This window comes from Danio rerio, chromosome 9, assembly GCF_052040795.2.
Source record: "Danio rerio strain M-AB ecotype USA chromosome 9, GRCz13ab, whole genome shotgun sequence".
NCBI classification, from domain to species: domain Eukaryota; kingdom Metazoa; phylum Chordata; class Actinopteri; order Cypriniformes; family Danionidae; genus Danio; species Danio rerio.
Window position 1 is genome coordinate 1,463,611 of NC_141029.1, and position 20,125 is coordinate 1,483,735.

Sequence of the window (20,125 nt, forward strand, 5' to 3'; positions counted from 1 at the left end):
GTATTTATTTGTGTCCTTTTTATTTTTATTTATTTTTGTCCTTTTTATTTTGTCAATTTTATAAAAATGTTTGTCCTTTATTTTTTATTTTTGCCAATTTAATGTTTTTTATTTTTATTTTTTTTATTTTTATTTTTTTTATTTATTTATTTATTTATTTATTTATTTTTGTCCTTTTAATTTTTTCCTTTTTGGTCATTTTCAATTTAAAAAATTATTATTATTTTGTCCATTTTATTCTATTTTTTCGTCTTTTATTTATTTTTTTGTCATTTTTATGTTTTTGTCTTTTTTATTTATTTATTTCTGTTCATTTGATTTTTTTGTCTGTTTAATTTTTGTTACTTGCCATTTTGTTTTTATCTTGTCCATTTTATTGAATTTTATTTTTTCCTTTATTTTTTTGTCCTTTTCTGCCGTCTCTAGATTTTTTGTAAAGTTTGAGCTGAAAATGGCACACTGATAATGTTTATTAACCCTCTGAAACTGACCCTTTTAGGCTTTGATCATGTCAAAGTCATGAGCGGATTGCTTCAGTAAAAAGTCTCTCTGTGCGTCTCTATATCTCAGAGTCCAGCACCCGCGAGCGTTCTCCAAATGCAGCATCGTCAGTTTTAAAGAGTTCCTGCTGAAGGGAGGAGGATCCTGTCTCTTTAACAAACCTAGCAAGGTCAGAGAAAACACTTTTCTATTCAACACAAGCTCATTGTGAAAATGTGCATGTTTGAGAACTGGGAAATATGTGCTCACTGGTACACATGGCTGCATTTTATATGCAAGCGGACACTTTGGAGTGATACCGCTGACTGCTTACCTCCCAAAAGTGTAGTATGATGAAAACAGTTTGCCAAAGCTAGTATTTCTGGTAGAAATTTAAAGTGTAGTAGAACTGTCCGTACTCTTACCGCTAATAGTGGCCACAGTACATTGCGCATAAATGTGAATACGATTAGAACTACAAATGCAGTAAAAAAGTGTAGATAAACTACAAACATGCCGGATGCACAAGACCAATCAAGTAGAGACGCTTTGGTAAAGTTGGTTGAATGACTGTTAAATTAATATCTAGCCCACTGGACAATATTTCGATCACGTTTTCAGGAAAGTTGGTTGAATGACTGTTGATTAATATCTAGCCCAGTGGACAATATTTCGTCACGTTTTCTGTGTTATATTTATTTTTGTATAATATAAGAAAATACTCTATCCATTGCTTTTAGTTAAAAAACAGTTCCATTCAGCCTTAAATCAGCCTTTAGGCTCGACGGTCAGGCACACTCCTGTGGATGTTGTCAATCTGGCAACCTGTGCTTGCGTGTGTTTTAAACCGGGAGTGCAATACCTAGTTCAGCCACTGGGTGTCAAACTTGCATACTGCACTTTTAAGCATTGACGTATTTGTATCTGCTGCTCAAAGCTCCACTTACCCATAAATATCCTGGTGCAAACCACTTTAAATCATTATTATCAGTCCTAATAATTTACTTTTTTTTTACTATAATGGTTTAAGTTAATGACAATCTATTGTTGTAGGTAATTATTTATGGCATGCACTGCTGGCTTTATTAATAGTTTAAAATACAGAGAGATCAGTGTGCTGCGACACATTTTATTAACAAATTTAAACAACAATTTTATAACTTACTTGTTAAGAAAACAAAAACGTCAAATCATTTATTTAAATATTAAGTGAAGACGTGTGTACGCAAGGTTTTATCAATCTCACATTTCCATCAATCTGAATGAGAAGCGCATGTTGATTTATAGGAAGGTTTCTGCGCAACATTTAATAAATAAATCTCTGTAGCCGAGAGCACATCTGCTGGAGCTCAGAAATGTTTTTTCCAGACTGCATTTCAGGATTGCTCCTCAGCACAGATTGTGAAAGCCGTTTTTTATTTATTTTTTTGTCCCACAGCTGTTTGAAGACACTGAGTGTGGGAATGGATATGTGGAAGTGGGAGAGGAGTGTGACTGTGGACCGAGAGACGTGAGTTCACACACTGGACAGCATTTCAATGACGTATGATTTATGCTGGAATATCACATGAGCTCAGGACTTTGTGTGTGTATGTGTTCGCGTGTGTGTGTGCGCGTGTGTGTGTTGTAGGAGTGCTATAAGGACTGCTGTAAGAAGTGTTCTCTGTCAAACGGTGCTCACTGCAGTGACGGGCCCTGCTGTAATAACACATGTCTGGTGAGCGTCTCTTTAATTCACCACAGACTCTTCTTAAAGACATGTTTTCATGTACTTCATTATGCAATATTTAAATAGGTTTGCATTGGTTGTATATGAGGTTTATGATGGGGTTTCTCTACAAATATTAGAGAAAATACTGTGGAAAACTCCTGTTAAAAATCATTTGGGAAATATTTAAAAACACACACACAAGAAGATGAATCATTTTGTAAATACAGACTTCAACTGTAAATACAAAGTGTATTTTTTAAAGTACACTTAAGTGTGTTAAAACAGCCATGTGTCTCTCTTTAAGTGCACTTAAGTGGCCTTTTATTGATAAGTCAATATTCAGTTTATTCAAAGTATACTTACCTGAAGTGTATGTGAAGTGTGCACTCAGTTCAGATAAGCACTCTGAAGTGTGTGTGTGTGTGTGTGTGTGTGTGTGTGTGTGTGTGTGTGTGTGTGTGTGTGTGTCTCTGTTTGTCAGTTTTATTCTCGAGGGCACACGTGCCGCTATGCAGTAAATGACTGTGATATTTCAGAGACGTGCACAGGAGACTCGGGGCTGGTCAGTGTAATACTGCTTTAAACACACATAGCAGTCAGTGTGTGCATGCGCTAATGTAAACTCCTCTTTGTGTGTGTGTTTGTGTGTGTGCGTGTGTGCAGTGCCCTCCCAATCTGCACAAGCAGGACGGTTACTTTTGCTCTCTCAACCAGGTACACATAACTAAAGCTTTATTTCTGGCTATTGCTTTAATGATCTTAAAGGAACACTCCGCTTTTTTTGGAAATAGGCTCCTTTTACAGCTTTCCTAGAGATTAAAGAGGTTAACATTTGTGTTTTACTACTGTTAAGTCTATTCAGCTGATCTCCAGGTCTGGTGGAGCACTTTTAGCTTAGCTTAGCATAAATCATTGAAATGGATTAGACCATTAGCATCTTTGTACTAAGATAAAAGGAAAATTAATAGTTGTTATTTTCTAGGCTGATGTGGATAGGAACTATACTCACATTCTGACGTAATAATCAAGATACTTTGCTGGTGTACTATGACTGCAGCAGTGCAATAATATTAAATACCTAGTTACCTAGCTAGGGACTATTTTCAGGCACTGTGTAAAATCATTACCAGAATGACAGTACATGTCTTAGCCATATCAGCCTTGAAAGTAACTTTATTTTCAGTCGGTCTTAGTGTACGATGCGGCTACAGAAGGGTCAAGCTTTAAATGGAAAGTTTATTGAAACTCTTTGGTCATTATTTAAGATGCTAATGGTCTAATCTGATTCAATGATCTATGCTAAGCTAAGCTAAAAGTGCTCCTGACAAACCTGGAGATCAGCTGAATGGTTTCACAAATGGTAAAACACAACTCTTTAACTCTGAGAGAGAGACGTAGAATGAGCCTATTTCCTATTATTTAAGTGCAGTGTTTCTTTAAAGAGGCCTGTGATCGTCAAGTTAATCTGCCGGATTGACATGTTAATTAGATACGGTCATTGTTAATTATTGAGATTATTGAGACTGTTGTGTCTGCAGGGTCGCTGTTATGCCGGCGAGTGCAAGACGAGAGACAGTCAGTGCAAATATGTGTGGGGTCCAAGTGAGTCAACATTTCATCAGTTCCTGTGTTCATTTAATCAGTTCTTCTGTTCATTTCATCAGTTCTTGTGTTCAGTTCATCAGTTCTTGTGTTCATTTCATCAGTTCTTGTGTTCATTTCATCAGTTCTTGTGTTCATTTCATCAGTTCTTGTGTTCATTTCATCAGTTCTTGTGTTTATATCATCAGTTCTTGTGTTTATATCATCAGTTCTTGTGTTTATATCATCAGTTCTTGTGTTCATTTCATCAGTTCTTGTGTTCATTTCATCAGTTCTTGTGTTCAGTTCATCAGTTCTTGTGTTCATTTCATCAGTTCTTGTGTTCATTTCATCAGTTCTTGTGTTCATTTCATCAGTTCTTGTGTTCATTTCATCAGTTCTTGTGTTCACTTCATCAGTTCTTGTGTTCAGTTCATCAGTTCTTGTGTTCAGTTCATCAGTTCTTGTGTTCATTTCATCAGTTCTTGTGTTCATTTCATCAGTTCTTGTGTTCATTTCATCAGTTCAGTTCATCAGTTCTTGTGTTCATTTCATCAGTTCTTGTGTTCAGTTCATCAGTTCTTGTGTTCATTTCATCAGTTCTTGTGTTCATTTCATCAGTTCTTGTGTTCATTTCATCAGTTCTTGTGTTCATTTCATCAGTTCTTGTGTTCATTTCATCAGTTCTTGTGTTTATATCATCAGTTCTTGTGTTCATTTCATCAGTTCTTGTGTTTATTTCATCAGTTCTTGTGTTCATTTCATCAGTTCTTGTGTTCATTTCATCAGTTCTTCTGTTCATTTCATCAGTTCTTGTGTTCATTTCATCAGTTCTTCTGTTCATTTCATCAGTTCTTGTGTTCATTTCATCAGTTCTTGTGTTCATTTCATCAGTTCTTGTGTTTATATCATCAGTTCTTGTGTTCATTTCATCAGTTCTTGTGTTCATTTCATCAGTTCTTGTGTTCATTTCATCAGTTCTTGTGTTTATATCATCAGTTCTTGTGTTCATTTCATCAGTTCTTCTGTTCATTTCATCAGTTCTTCTGTTCATTTCATCAGTTCTTGTGTTCATTTCATCAGTTCTTGTGTTCATTTCATCAGTTCTTGTGTTCAGTTCATCAGTTCTTGTGTTCATTTCATCAGTTCTTGTGTTCATTTCATCAGTTCTTGTGTTCATTTCATCAGTTCTTGTGTTCAGTTCATCAGTTCTTGTGTTCATTTCATCAGTTCTTGTGTTCATTTCATTAGTTCTTGTGTTCATTTCATCAGTTCTTCTGTTCATTTCATCAGTTCTTGTGTTCATTTCATCAGTTCTTGTGTTCATTTCATCAGTTCTTGTGTTCATTTCATCAGTTCTTGTGTTCATTTCATCAGTTCCTGTGTTCATTTCATCAGTTCCTGTGTTCATTTCATCAGTTCCTGTGTTCATTTCATCAGTTCCTGTGTTCATTTCATCAGTTCTTCTGTTCATTTCATCAGTTCTTGTGTTCATTTCATCAGTTCTTGTGTTCATTTCATCAGTTCTTGTGTTTATATCATCAGTTCTTGTGTTCATTTCATCAGTTCTTGTGTTCATTTCATCAGTTCTTGTGTTTATATCATCAGTTCTTGTGTTTATATCATCAGTTCTTGTGTTCATTTCATCAGTTCTTGTGTTCATTTCATCAGTTCTTGTGTTCATTTCATCAGTTCTTGTGTTTATATCATCAGTTCTTGTGTTCATTTCATCAGTTATTGTGTTCATTTCATCAGTTCTTGTGTTCATTTCATCAGTTCTTGTGTTTATATCATCAGTTCTTGTGTTCATTTCATCAGTCCTGTGTTCATTTCATCAGTCCTGTGTTCATTTCATCAGTCCTGTGTTCATTTCATCAGTTCTTGTGTTCATTTCATCAGTTCTTGTGTTCATTTCATCAGTTCTTGTGTTCATTTCATCAGTCCTGTGTTCAGTTCATCAGTTCTTGTGTTCATTTCATCAGTCCTGTGTTCATTTCATCAGTTCTTGTGTTCATTTCATCAGTTCTTGTGTTCATTTCATCAGTTCTTGTGTTCATTTCATCAGTTCTTGTGTTCATTTCATCAGTCCTGTGTTCATTTCATCAGTTCTTGTGTTCATTTCATCAGTTCTTGTGTTCATTTCATCAGTTCTTGTGTTCATTTCATCAGTTCTTGTGTTCATTTCATCAGTCCTGTGTTCATTTCATCAGTCCTGTGTTCAGTTCATCAGTTCTTGTGTTTAGTTCATCAGTTCTTGTGTTCATTTCATCAGTTCTTGTGTTCATTTCATCAGTTCTTGTGTTCATTTCATCAGTTCTTGTGTTCATTTCATCAGTTCTTGTGTTCACTTCATCAGTTCTTGTGTTCATTTCATCAGTTCTTGTGTTCATTTCATCAGTTCTTGTGTTCACTTAATCAGTTCTTGTGTTCATTTCATCAGTTCTTGTGTTCATTTCATCAGTTCTTGTGTTCACTTAATCAGTTCTTGTGTTCATTTCATCAGTTCTTGTGTTCATTTCATCAGTTCTTGTGTTCATTTCATCAGTTCTTGTGTTCACTTCATCAGTTCTTGTGTTCATTTCATCAGTTCTTGTGTTCATTTCATCAGTTCTTGTGTTCACTTCATCAGTTCTTGTGTTCATTTCATCAGTTCTTGTGTTCATTTCATCAGTTCTTGTGTTCATTTCATCAGTTCTTGTGTTCATTTCATCAGTTCTTGTGTTCACTTCATCAGTTCTTGTGTTCATTTCATCAGTTCTTGTGTTCATTTCATCAGTTCTTGTGTTCATTTCATCAGTTCTTGTGTTCATTTCATCAGTTCTTGTGTTCATTTCATCAGTTCTTGTGTTCATTTCATCAGTTCTTGTGTTCAGTTCATCAGTTCTTGTGTTCATGTTTATTAATGAGTGACAATTTAATAGAGATTATATTGCTTTCCCCGTTGGCAGACTATTTTGCTAGTTTTTTAAGGAAAAGCTCACTTCATTTTGACTCATTATTTCTTAAAACATGATTAATTCTACAAATAATTCTTGATTTAAAAGTTTTTAGATATTTGGACTTGAAACAAGACAAAAGATTTAAGTAAGAAAAGCATTGTTTGCTCAGTCATCTGCAAGTCATCTATACAGTGTGTTTCCCTGTTTCTCTGTGTTGTTTCAGAGGCTGCGAGCTCAGAGAAGTTCTGCTATGAGAAGCTGAACACCGAGGGCTCAGAGAAGGGCAACTGCGGTCCGGATGGAGACAAATGGACACAGTGCAGTAAGCAGTAAGAAAATCTCACCGCTGCAATGCTCACGTGTGTTTGCTTACTGGTTCGATACCTCATAAAGATCTCATCACTCTCTACACTGTTAAAACATCCTTGAATTAAAGTTTAAAGTTTATTTTTTCATTGCATTATGGGACCTCAATCTTTTTTTCAGCAACGTTTAACATTGAATAGTTGTAAAAAGTGACTTAGATTAGCATTTGTAATAGTGTGCAGTGCTTTATTGTCTGTGTTGGTGTTGTATATTACGCTAAAAACACCTTGTAATAAACTGCCAGCGCATTCTCAGTTATTTTACACACCTATCTCTCTAGATAGTATTTCTTCTACATTATATTATTAATTTTAGTGACTAAAATCTCAATAAAAGTCACTTTGTTTAACTGCACAGTTGTATTTTCAACATTAAAAGTGGACAGAGCAGAGATCAACATCCCATAATGCAATTCACAACAGTAAACAAGCACTTGTGAATCCCTAAATACGTAAACTGTTAATAAACTGATATTTTTAACAGTGAATAAAGTCCGGCTGAGAGAGCTCAATGCACTGAAGCTTAAGAAAACACATGCAAATACAAAAAGCAGCAGCAAATAACGAAAAGATCTTCAGCACAAATCCTCACAACACAAACACAAACAGAAAATGAGCTGCAAATCCTCACAACACATGCAAAAATCATGGAGCACAATGCAAATGTTTCAAGACGATGAAGTAAAAAAGTGCCGGAGCCGGCTGGGATTGTGCAATGACTGTTGCTCAGTGAAGTTGTAGGTGACTTGAGTTGAGTTTTCTGTTTATTTTTACCCCTGATTACACGATTCTGTTGTCTTTTGCATATTATAAGTCTAAATCAGGGATGCCCAAATTCGGTCCTGAAGGGCCGGTGTCCTGTAGATTTTAGCTCCAACTTGCCTCAACACACCTGCACGGATGTTTCTAGAAAGCCTAGTAAGAGCTTGATCAGCTAGCCCAGGTGTGTCTGGTTGGGGTTGGAACTAAACTTTGCAGGACACCGGCCCTCCAGGACCGAGTTTGGACAACCCTGGTCTAAATAAACTGATTAACTGTGAACTGTTAAATACAGTAAGATAGCAGTAAGATAGATTTTAAGGCTGATGGATATGAATCCGCAAACCAGTAACCACGGACTTCCACAGTGTTTGTTTTTCCTGCTTTGGGAGTTTTAATCCAAAGTATAAAGAGTTATTTTGCGAACACCACAAATAAAACTCAGCGGTTGGCACATTGGATTGGCTATTTTAGTGTTTGTGTTGTCTGTGTGTTTGCAGTGATGTGTTTTGCGGGTTTCTGTTGTGCACAAACACCGGCCGAATCCCACGGATTGGCATTATAAAGGGAGAAATCACTCCCACCAATTTCAACCATCAGGGCCGACTGATCGACTGCAGGTGAGAAGACTTCTTCAAGGATATACACGTTTTTATACACATTTTAGGATATTAAATATTTTTTAAAAAGCTGGATGTAATGGAACAAACAGCTATATTATCTTTATTTTTATTTTTTTATTAATTTTATTTTCCTTATTTACCTTTTATTAGTCTTTGTCAAATATTTCCCAAATGATGTTGAACAGATTGAGGAATTGTCCACAGTATGTCTGATAATATTTTTTCTTCTGGAGAAAGTCTTATTAGTTTTATTTCGGCTAGAATAAAAGCAGTTTTTAATTGTTTTAAAGCCATTTTAAGGTCAATATTATTCGCCCCTTAAGCAATATTAGTTTTGGATTGTCTCCAGAACAAACCACTGTTATACAATGTCTTCAAATTACCCTATCTTTACCCTAAGTACCCTAGTGAAGCCTTTACATGTCACTTAAAGCTGAACACTAGTGTCTTGAAGAACATCTAGTCTAATATTATGTGCTGTCATCTTTACTGTCAAATGTAAAATATTCAGGGGGCTAATAATTCTGACTTCAACTGTATATAAACCCACTGTCTCTCCTCAGCGGTGCACATGTCCTGCTGGACGATCAGACTGATGTTGGTTATGTGGAGGACGGGACTCCCTGCGGTCCATCTATGATGTGTGTGGACAGAAAGTGTCTTCCTATTCAGTATCTAAACCTGAGCTCCTGTCCCAATGGACCCAACGGACACGTGTGTTCCAGTCACGGGGTGAGAAATGTCCTGACCGGTCACACATGCACTGAAAAATATAAATAAATTGAGCAGTTTTCAGTATTTTGTGATTCGTGTTTTTAGATTTTTTCCATTTATTTATGCTTTTAAATTCCATTATGGGATCACTTTCATTGTTATGCAGTTGCATACACTCACTGGCCACTTTATTAGGTACACCTGGCCAATTGCTCATTAACACATATTACTAAACAGCCAATCACATGGCAGCAGCTCAATGCATTTAGGCATGTAGACATGGTCAAGAGGAGCTGCTGCAGTTCAAAGTGAGCATCAGAATGGGGAAGAAAGGGGATTTAAGTGAGTTTGAATGTGGCATGGTTGACCAGACAGGCTGCTCTGAGTATTTCAGAAACTGCTGATCTACTAGGATTTTCACGCACAACCATCTTTAGGCCATCTTTTTAGGCCTGTACTCAAATGGCCTCCACAGTCACCAGAACTCAATCTAATAAAGCACCTTTGGAATCTAGTGGAATGGGAGATTTGCATCATGGATGTGCAGCCGACAAATCCCTGCCATGGACGATTGAGGCACTTCTGAAGGCAAAAGAGGGTCCAATCTGGTACTAGTAAGGTGTACCTAATAAAGTGGCCGGTGAGTGTATAGCCACTCCCTCCACTTTAAAGTTCTGCACTATATATTCATGTTTAGTTTTACTTTCGATTTCTATCTGTGTGTGTATTCGAGGAGTGACACGCTTGCAGATTATTTCTGGGGCTGATTTTAACGTTGAACTATATGTCCATAAGTGCTCTTCACTAATGCTGTTTCTTTGTAAATATTCAAGGGTCATTTCATTATTATTAGTTTAAAACGCCTGTATTTTGTTGTGCAAGCACTTTTTCAAGCTGGTGGTGTAACAAATATGATAATTTTGCTAGTATTTGATTCAGATTGTCTCAGTTAATAGATCGTCCTCATTTGCATATTAAGATTGGTCAAAAAAAACTATGTACATTGATCAAATTTTAATGTCAAGCTGGTTAATTGAACATGTTAAAGTAAATTGCTGCTCAAAACCTGTCGGAACTACTTTATCTGTGCATTTATATGAAAATAACGGCAAACCGCTCATTAGCCAATCAGACCCAAGCATTCAACAGATGCATTGTATACAGTTAGGTCCATAAATATTTAGACATCGACACTATTCCAACATGTTTGGCTCTATACACCAACACAATAGATCTGACATGAAATGAACAAGATGTGCTTTAACTGCAGACGGTCAGCTTTAATTTGAGGATATTTACATCCACATCAGGTGAACGCTGTAGGAATTACAACAGTTTGCATATGTGCCTCCCACTTGTTAAGGGTCCGAAAGTAATCGGACAGAATGATAATCATAAATAAAACTTTCACTTTTTAAATACTTGGTTGTAACTTGATGTAACTGATGCATGCAGGGGCGGACTGGCCATCTGGCAATCTGGCAAATGCCAGAAGGGCTGGACCAATTTTTAAATGTGGGCCGGTCAGTTTTTTTTTTTTTTTTTTACGTGCAGGCAGCTTTTATCTCTTGCTATATGTGATATTATGATGATGATAAATAAAAAACATAAATAATAAAAAAAATAAATAATAATAATAATAAATGTTAAGCATTTGGCCCAATCGGCGATGGTCGCCTAATTTCAAGATGGGCCGACCCAATCCGAGGTTACCCGGACGTAATCAAAATCTGGCAAGAATGTCATATTATTTCACTATCTGTACACCAAAATAAATAGTGAATGTGCGTGTCGGTGGGTGGGGCTGTGTCGGTGTGATTATGTGGGCTGATGTGGCTACAGTGCCAGGGCTAAATTTTTGTCCCAGTCCGCCCCTGGATGCATGATAGGACAACAGACATGTCATTTACATTTCAAGCATTCTGTCCCACTACTTTTGGACCCTTAACAAGTGGGAGGCACATATGCAAACTGTTGTAATTCCTACAGCGTTCACTTGATTTGGATGTAAATATCCTCAAATTAAAGCTGACCGTCTTGTTTGTTTCCTTTCAGATCCATTGTGTTGATGTATAGAGACAAACATGTTAGAATTGTGTCGATGTCCTGATATTTATGGGCCTCGCTGTGAATGATTTTGTTAATGTTTTGACCTACATTTCTGCTTTTCAATAGGTGTGCAATAATGAGGCGACGTGTACATGTGACACAACGTGGGCCGGGATGGACTGCAGTCTGGCTGACCCTCCAAAAGAGCCAGAACCCGATGAAGATGAAGGACCTAAGGGTTTGTTGCTCTTACACTTACAGATGAAGTCAGAGATATTAGCCCCCTGTATATTTTCCCCAATTTCTGTTTAACGGAGAGCAGATTTTGTTGTCAACACATTTCTAATCATAATAGTGTTAATAACTCATCTCTAATAACTGATTTATTTTCTCTTTGCCATGATGACAGCACATAATATTAGACTAGATATTCTTCAAGACACTAGTGTTCAGCTTAAAGTGACATTTAAAGGCTTCACTAGAGTAATTTAACTCAAATTAATAAGATATAAGTCAATTTGTTTTGTCAGGGGGGCTTTAACGCAGCATAGGGGCTCACTGAAGTAAGATTTGACTCTAAAGACGCCACTATAATGCTGAATCTTCACACTAATCTTCTGTGTTGGTGTTTTTTAGCATCGAAGTGTCTTGTTTTTTACACATTTGCCCAAACAGGTCCCAGTGCCACCAATCTGATCATAGGGTCAATTGCCGGAGCCATCCTGGTGGCAGCTATAGTCCTGGGCGGGACGGGATGGGGGTTTAAGTAAGCACAATTCTGCATGTCTTTTTACTCTTCATCAACCTGCAGCGCTCACTCATTACCATATGAGCTTCTGCTGCAGATTCACACATTCAAGATCATAAGTCTAAAACTCGTGTTACTTAAAAATAACATTGAATTATTAGTACTAATTACATTTTTTAACTATGTATATAAATTATGTCCACAGATATGAGTTTCTTTCCTCTGTTAAACACAAAAAGAAGGTATTTTGAAGACAGCTGGAAACCTGTAACCATTGACTTCCATTGTAGGAAAAAAATATTATTAAAGTCAATGGTTACAGGTTTTCAGCATTCTTCAGACAAAACTCATACGGAAAACTGTTAATGGATATTTTTTACACTAAGTAAGTTACAATTATTATTATTATTGAGACTCTGTGGAGCTGAAACCAACCCAGACTCATTCTGAATTACGTACCTCTATATACATTTCTGGAGAGCACCAAATATGTCCCAGGAGCTATATTTTTTTTACAGTTTTTGTTTTCGTGAAGCCACCAGAGGTCGCTGTGTACTCTCTTTTTTTTAGATTTCAAATTTCTCTCAGTAGTGTCAGTTGCTCCTGCTGTTCTCACGTAAATTCACTACAGACCGCTGTCGACAGACTGACTGAACAACCGTCTGATCCCCCCACCCCACCCTCCCCTTTCCCAAACCCAACCGATAGTGTTTTCAAAAGCACCAATTGACCCGCCCACCCCTTCCCTAAACCCAACCGACAGTGTCAGAGTTCACCAACAGTTCTCACCCTGTTATTCACTTGTTTATTTTATTTTTTTGCTTCTGTTTTTGTCTTGTCTGCTTTCTGGAGCAGTTCTTTACTGGGTTCGAAACTCGTTATCACACCCAACTCTGCTCTGCCTCTCAAGTCTGCTGATGTAGGCTGCGAGCTACTGGGCAAACTGGTAACAGTGCTAAAGCCATCCATATTGAAGTAAGCGGTCAGCTGGTAAGCGAAAAACGGAACGGCGTTCCTTTTAAAGATGAAATGCAGCCATGCGTAGCTCTGGCTACATAATTCGCGATCTCCAGAAATGTATATAGGGCTACGTTTGCAGACTGAGCCTGTTGGCTGAAACTGAGTCTCAGATATGATGAGTATTACTCTGAAAACATCAGCATTTACTAACAACATCTCATCTTTCCTTGTCTTCCAAACAATAAGGAATGTCAAACGGCGAGGATACGACCCGAATGCTTCTGCCATCTAGTGGACTGAGGGAACACTCCGATCTCCAGAGCTTCTGTTGGGTTGCTGTTTTTGCTATACTTGAAAACATCACATGTAATAAGGAATAATTCAGCCAACAGTACCTTGGTTATGTAGCTCCGCCCACTTTTTATAAGCTCCACCTTTAATTATTTACCAGTCAGCCAATTGGGCTTCACAATAGCCAGGCTTTAGCACTTGTTGGAAGGATTTGCATGGCTACTGCACATATTCTGCAGAATATAGCGCTAGAAATAAACTTTGAAGACAGCAATAATGTTGCCAACATCATCTCAGACCCCTACACTGTAAAAAGCGATTATTTATTTTACGTAACGTGAGCAAACCCGTTGTTTTAAAACGCGTTAAGTTGACTTTTTACTTAAAAAATTAGTAAACCCATCATAACTTAGAACCTATTAAGTAGATTTAACTTATTTTTTATAATCATGAACTATACACATATAAGAGGTTGGACAGTGGAACTGAAACGACTGGTTTTAGATCACAATAATTCATCAGTAGGGTGTAGGGGCTCATTTTGTAGCAAATACAGCATCAGTTGGTCTTGGGAATGGCAGATAGCAGTCCTGCACAGCGGCCAGAGGGTTTTTTGCAGAGTAAAAGTGTGTGATACTGGTTGGAGGAAAACCTTATCCTGACTTGCTCCTCCAAAATACGCCACAGTGGCTCAATAATGTTTAGATCTGGGTACTGTGCAGGCCATGGGAGATGTTCAACTTCACTTTCATGTTCTTTAAACACTCTATCACCAGTCCTGCTGTGTGTATTTGTGCATTATCATCCTGATACACGCCACCGCCTTCAAGGCCCGTTCACACCGGGACGATTTTTGCTTGTGTTTTTCGTCAACGTTCAATGCCTCGTAACTAAACAAAGGACACTAATGTGATCATGCACCAACGCGCAACACGCCAGGCGTGACATTTTTAAAGAAATGCCTTATGCTTGTTTTTTGTTTTGTTCTAACGCGCCACGTCAACAACTTCTCCACCAATCAGATAGCCACTTTTGTTCATGTGCCCGGAGCTGCTGAAGTAACAGTAAACACCACTTGGAGGCGCTCAAGCGCAAAACAGTTGAGGTGATTCCAGTTTCACTCTAATTCAATGAAGAAGATAATGCACCAATAAAACTGTATAGCTGCGTCCCAAATGGCACACTATACACTATGCACTCATGCACTCATGCACTTATGCACTTACACACTCAACAGGATAGTACATGTATGTAGTGTCGTCCCAAATGCCACACTAATGTTTTTTTACTAAGTGCAAATTCAAACCGTTTCCCTGATGACGTTTGACGGTCGCCAAATCAGTGAAATAAACGACCGAATTATCAAATAATACCTGCCATGAGTGTTGCCGCATTCACCATCGGGAGGCGCTATAATCACTCTCGTAGGAGAATTTTGCTTTCACCATCTAAAATAAATAAAGTTATTCAACATGTGCGTCCGATAGCTCCGCCCCTTCCGCTACGTAAGCAAACCTGCGGTCGTTGAGTGTGTGAAGTGTCCATCGTTACACACTTCACTTTAGCGGCTGAATGAGTGCATCATCCGGGTAATTAAAGTGCACTTATTATTGTTAGAGTTTTCAGTGTGAACACACTACTTACACTATTTATGCTACAAAATGGCGTAGAATAGTGCATAAGTATGCGATTTGGGACACAGCTTATGATAACCGCAACTACAATAACGGCAGTAGGAGTGGAGAGTGTCAAATATGATTTGATAGCGAGTTTCATTTCACTTCTCTTTCATGACTTGCAAGTTCATTAAAGGCTCTCTAACATCAGGTTCTGATTTCGCTTGTTCACTCTGCTCAACGCCAATGAAAATCTCCTGGGTTTGAACGCTGAAAAACATCTCAAAACATGGTACCGATAAACATGAGCGAAAATCGTCCCGGTGTGTATGAGCCTTCAGGATATAATGTTTGACCCATTGGGTTACATGGTCCTCTAGAATTGTTGGGTAGTCCTTGGCAGTGGCCCACCCAGATAGCAAAGAATTCTGGCTCAGATTTGGCATAAATCTGGCACAGCAGGGCCCGGTTTTTCAAAAGGTTTAATCCGGATCAGATTGATCCGGATTTAGTAATTCTGTTTTTGCGATTCGTGATCACGTAATCCAGCTTACTTTTTGAGCCAGTTTTTCAAAGCAACATCGGATTGGATCAATCTGATCCGAATAGAAACTTTTCAGGATCACTAAATCTGGATAACCAGTGCTCAAACAGGATAGGAAATCACAATGTAGAACTATAGATATGTAAAGAGTAGATTAGCCAGCTTGTGGTCAATATATCTTTATTTTTATTTGAAATGAAAACTAAGAAAATGTAATAATTATTAAAATAATAATAATAATAAATAATAAAAACAAGAAAAAGCCCACCCCATCCTCTTCCAGCAGTCCGCTCATCTGAGACCTACAACACTGCACATTGAGGATATTTATAATAAGTTTCAAATATAAATGTAAATAAAAAAAGACTTAATGTCAAAACTCCACAATAATTTCAGACTTCCTCATCTGATGTGGAGAGAGCAGCTTGTCTGTGTGTATCCTTTAGGAGGCGGATCTGAAGTCTGGCCTTGGTTTGCTGCAGTTTGGTTAGAGTCAGTTGTTCCTCTGCCAGATGAAGCTGTGCTTCTGCCCTTTCAGTCTCTTTTTGCAATTGTTGAAAGAGATTTCAAAAATCAGTCATTGCCAATCTTTACATTTTTTTTGTTATTCTGTAATCATTGCATGCATCACTAATAAATATTCTAAAAACAAAAATATTTTCAATTGTGATGAATATATATATCAATTAGTGACAGAATAAAATGGATTGTTTTTGGTCTGTTTTGACAGCTGTTTGGGGGATTATTTTATGAGGCCAAACTCTTTCTACGTTGCTGTAGGCCTATACTGAAAGGCTGAATACGTTAAAGCCTATAATCACTATAGCCTGACGGATGAACAAATAAAATTAAAACCTTATGAATAAATAGTATATCTTGTAAGATATTGTATGATCCAAAAATAGTATTATTTAATAAATTTAGTATTAAAAATAGTATTATTTAATGAAAATTAAGTTTTCATTACATTTTGGGCATGAAATCCATGTTAAATCCACCCTTCTGATGGGATCAGTTTAATCCAGGTTTTTTGGATCAAAGTGATCCGGATCCTACAAAAAAGGTCTGAAAAACTCAAACTAAAGGTTTGATCCGGATCAAAACCAAGATTGGATTACGTGATCTAATCCGATTAGGTAATCCGTTTTTTCTTTTGAAAAACCCATTTTCAAGATTTGATCCAATCCCTTATCCAAAATCCTAGTGGATTACTTTTGAAAAACCGGGCCCTGATGTTCATTTACTTGTACATTTTTAAGGCAAATGGTTTACTCTCTATTCTTTTGGTAAAATTAACTAGCCATTTTTAAAGCAACAGGTTTGCTCTTTTATTTTCAAGTAAAATAAATTTAAAAAAAGTCAACTAATATTTTTTACAGTATACTTTCTTCATTATTTGTTTATTATTATTATTTTTTGTCTTAGACCAACCAGTTGTCGAATTATGGATTGAAATTTTCCTATAAAAACAGTAAAAGGCATCTATAATAATAATAATGTACGGTATTACAAATCGCCATGGTAAAATATACATTGGAATATTTAGTATGTCTATAAACAAATGCAGTTTTTGTTGAAACTCATGTAAACCCTCTTTAATGTTAAATAAAACACATAATCAGTGTCTGAGATTATCATATTTTCTATGTTTTGCACCAAAATCTGCCTCAGAATGGAACTGCAGTTTTAGCGTTTCGTTTTTGTTCACTCATGACTTCAATTTATTAAGTTGTTGAAACCATTCATTAATTGTTATGCATAATATCTTGTTTCTGCAGATGAAGTGCTGGCCTCAATACAAAATAACTCAGACAATAATGTTAGGGTGCATAATACTAGAAGTTTCTTGTCTGGGTGATGTACATACGTTAAAGGGATAGTTCACTCAAAAATTGTGTGAACTATTTTTGAGTGAAGTGGCTCCAAGAAGATATTGTGAAGAATGCTGAAAACCTGTATTATTGAATTCCATAGAAGTCAAAACAAATACTATAGAAGTCAATGGTTACAGGTTTTCAGCATGTTTCAAAATATCTTCTGTTTGTGTTCAAGCTTTGAATGAGTACATGATGACAGAACTGTCATTTTTGGGGGGAACTATCCCTTTAAAGCTGAATTGTAATATGATTTTCCTCATTGTGCCAATGTTTTAATGGTTGATTTATAAAGAGTGTTTAGTTTTTTTTTTTTTATTCTTTCTTTTTGTTGTTGTTCATGACTGATCTGATCTATTTCTGTATGTTTATCTGTGTATTCTGCTATCTGTCAGTCAGTGTTTCTCTCTGATATAGGGCTGTGCAGCTGGCCGTAAGTGAACACATGTATTGATGCTGTACGTCACCGTCCACTTTTAATGAGGAGGTGACTCAAAGCCAAAGATCTATGATTAAAATTGTACGCTTCTGGAGGATTCAAACACAGCACTTTACTGAGATGTTGTTTCCCTTGCTGGGGGAGATCGAGGTAGTATAGAGTAACTGATCATATGAAATACATGCAATAACCCTGCCCTGCTGAAAGAACTGCATAAGCTGGGAAGGTTTGGTTTAATGCTGGTCTTGCTGGTTTCAATGCTGGATTCAATGCTGGACTAACTGGTTTCAGTAGGGGTTTTGCTGGTTTCATTGCTGGACTAGCTGGTTTCAGAATAGGTATAGCTGGATTCAATGCTGGTTTTACTGGTTTCAGTGATGGTTTTGCTGGTTTTAATGCTGGACTTGCTGGTCTCAAACTGGTCTTGCTGGTTTCAATGATGGTCTCAATGCTGGTCTTGCTGGTTTCAGTGCTGGTCTCAATACTTGATTTATTGGTCTAAAAGATGGTCTTGCTGGTTTCAATGATGGTTTTGCTGGTTTCAATGCTGGTTTCAATGCAGGTCTTGGTGGTCTTGCTGGTTTCAATGTTGGTCTTGTTGGTTTCAATGCTGGTTTCAATATTTGACTTGCTGGTTTAAAAGCTGGTCTTGCTGGTCTAAATTGTGCTCTTGCTGGTTTCCATGCTGGTCTCAATGCTGGTCTTAAAGCTGATCCTGCTGGTTTCAATGCTGGTCTCAATGCTGGTCTTAAAGCTGGTCTTGCTGGTTTCTATGCTGGTCTTGCTAGTTTTAATGCTGGTTTCAATGATGATCTCAAGCTTGTCCAGCAAGACCACCATTGAGACGAGCATTGAAACCTGCAAGACCAGCATTGAAACCAACAAGACCACCATTGAGACCTGCAAGACCAGCATTGAGACCAGCATTGAAAAGAGCAAAACAAGTATTGAGCCCAGCTTTGAAACTAGCATAAAAAAAACTGCAAGACCAGCATTAAAACCAGCTTTGAAATGAGCAAGACCAGTATTAAGACCAGCTTTGAAACTAGCATTAAAACCAGAAAGACCAACTTTGAAACCAACAAGACCAGCATTGAGACCAGCAAGACCAGCATTAAAACCAGCAAGACCAATATTGAGACCAACAAGACCAATATTAAGACTAACAAGACCAGCATTAAAACCAGCAAGACCATCATTGAGACCAGCAAGATCAGCATTGAAACCAGCAAGACCAACATTAAGACCAGCATTGAGACCAGCAAGACCGGCATTGAAACCAACAATACCAGCATTGAGACCAGCTAGACCAGCATAGAAACCAGCAAGACCAACAATGAGACCAGCAAGACCACCATTGAAAACAGCAAGTCCTGCATTGAAACCAACCAGACCGGCATTGAGACCAGCAAGACCAACATCAAAACCATCAAGACCAGCAAGACCAACATTGAGACCCAACAAAGTCAGCATACCAGCATCAAAACACACCTTACCAGCATATGCAGTGTTTTCAGCAGGGTGGTTCTTTAAATATAGCTTTTCCATCTATTTAAATTCCTTGTAAATGCACACCCAATCTGTTGGTCAGATTACGAAGACGTATTATTCACGCCGAACTATATGGATTTTCTGGTCCATCGGGTCTGGACGTGACTGCTTTGCTGCATGAATTCACTGTAGTGGGCTTATTAATCTGTAAGTATGAAGTATGAATGCCCAGCCCTGTATAGGAAAAGCTGTATGTTACAGAGACTGTGCTGTGTGTCTGTGCATGTCTGCTACAAAACTTTCATTTACTATGCAAAACTATTTGTTGCACAAAGTGAACGGAAACAACACCACACAGTTGATATACCCAGATTTTAGCCATGATATAATAGATACGCTGAGCTTCACATATCAGGAAAACAATATCTCTGTTGCTTATGATCCTTTATTAAAAAGGAATGAATGTATCTGCTTTTGTTAAAAAGATGGAGTCGTTTTGCTGAATCCAGTAAACTGTTTCACATCTGAGGCTTCAGGTTCAATTTCAGACACTTGCCTTTTCTATGTTCTCTCTGTCATCAGCACTGTTCGTTAGCATACATGTTCCTCTGTTTACCTGCTGCTGTTACTCAAGAGTAACTCATCAACATAATCAATAAAATCAACAGTATTTTACACGTCTGCCTGTGGTGTTTACTTCACAGAATAATTTGTGTACACACTTGTGTTCAAATTCACTATTCTCTCTTGAATCCCTGCTGAGCTCAGTTTTAACAGCAGACTGCTCGCCCGCTAACATTATCAAGCAAAAGGCTATCTCAGTGTTAACTCTTGAAGAGAACTTTTAAACTCTTTCCTTTTTCTTTCCTAGACGTTTTATTTAAATGACCTGACTATTATAAAAAGTATGTTCAGAGTTGTTTTCTTTTAACTCCCCTAAT

The 20,125-nt window shown here is 37.4% G+C and overlaps 1 protein-coding gene and 1 long non-coding RNA gene across 4 annotated transcripts in view; both read left to right on the forward strand.

Moving 5' to 3' along the window:
* The window catches only part of adam23b (ADAM metallopeptidase domain 23b), a 57,065-nt gene extending 42,383 nt beyond the window's left edge, over nucleotides 1-14,682 (forward strand). For all 3 annotated transcript variants that reach the window (XM_087267312.1, XM_087267313.1, XM_087267311.1), the window contains 12 exons: nucleotides 571-670; nucleotides 1,919-1,990; nucleotides 2,111-2,197; nucleotides 2,673-2,753; nucleotides 2,855-2,905; nucleotides 3,730-3,793; nucleotides 6,935-7,040; nucleotides 8,336-8,455; nucleotides 9,022-9,190; nucleotides 11,348-11,459; nucleotides 11,897-11,987; nucleotides 13,176-14,682. In XM_087267312.1, the coding sequence (XP_087123438.1) occupies nucleotides 571-670; nucleotides 1,919-1,990; nucleotides 2,111-2,197; nucleotides 2,673-2,753; nucleotides 2,855-2,905; nucleotides 3,730-3,793; nucleotides 6,935-7,040; nucleotides 8,336-8,455; nucleotides 9,022-9,190; nucleotides 11,348-11,459; nucleotides 11,897-11,987; nucleotides 13,176-13,221 (1,099 nt within the window). In that variant the 3' untranslated portion in view covers nucleotides 13,222-14,682. The remainder of the gene's footprint in view (nucleotides 1-570; nucleotides 671-1,918; nucleotides 1,991-2,110; nucleotides 2,198-2,672; nucleotides 2,754-2,854; nucleotides 2,906-3,729; nucleotides 3,794-6,934; nucleotides 7,041-8,335; nucleotides 8,456-9,021; nucleotides 9,191-11,347; nucleotides 11,460-11,896; nucleotides 11,988-13,175) is intronic.
* Nucleotides 14,683-15,662: 980 nt separating this feature from the next.
* On the forward strand, nucleotides 15,663-19,859 carry LOC141376039 (uncharacterized). The gene is made up of 2 exons (XR_015499037.1): nucleotides 15,663-17,998; nucleotides 18,038-19,859. It is a non-coding gene; the product is annotated as an uncharacterized LOC141376039 (long non-coding RNA).
* Nucleotides 19,860-20,125: the final 266 nt, after the last annotated feature.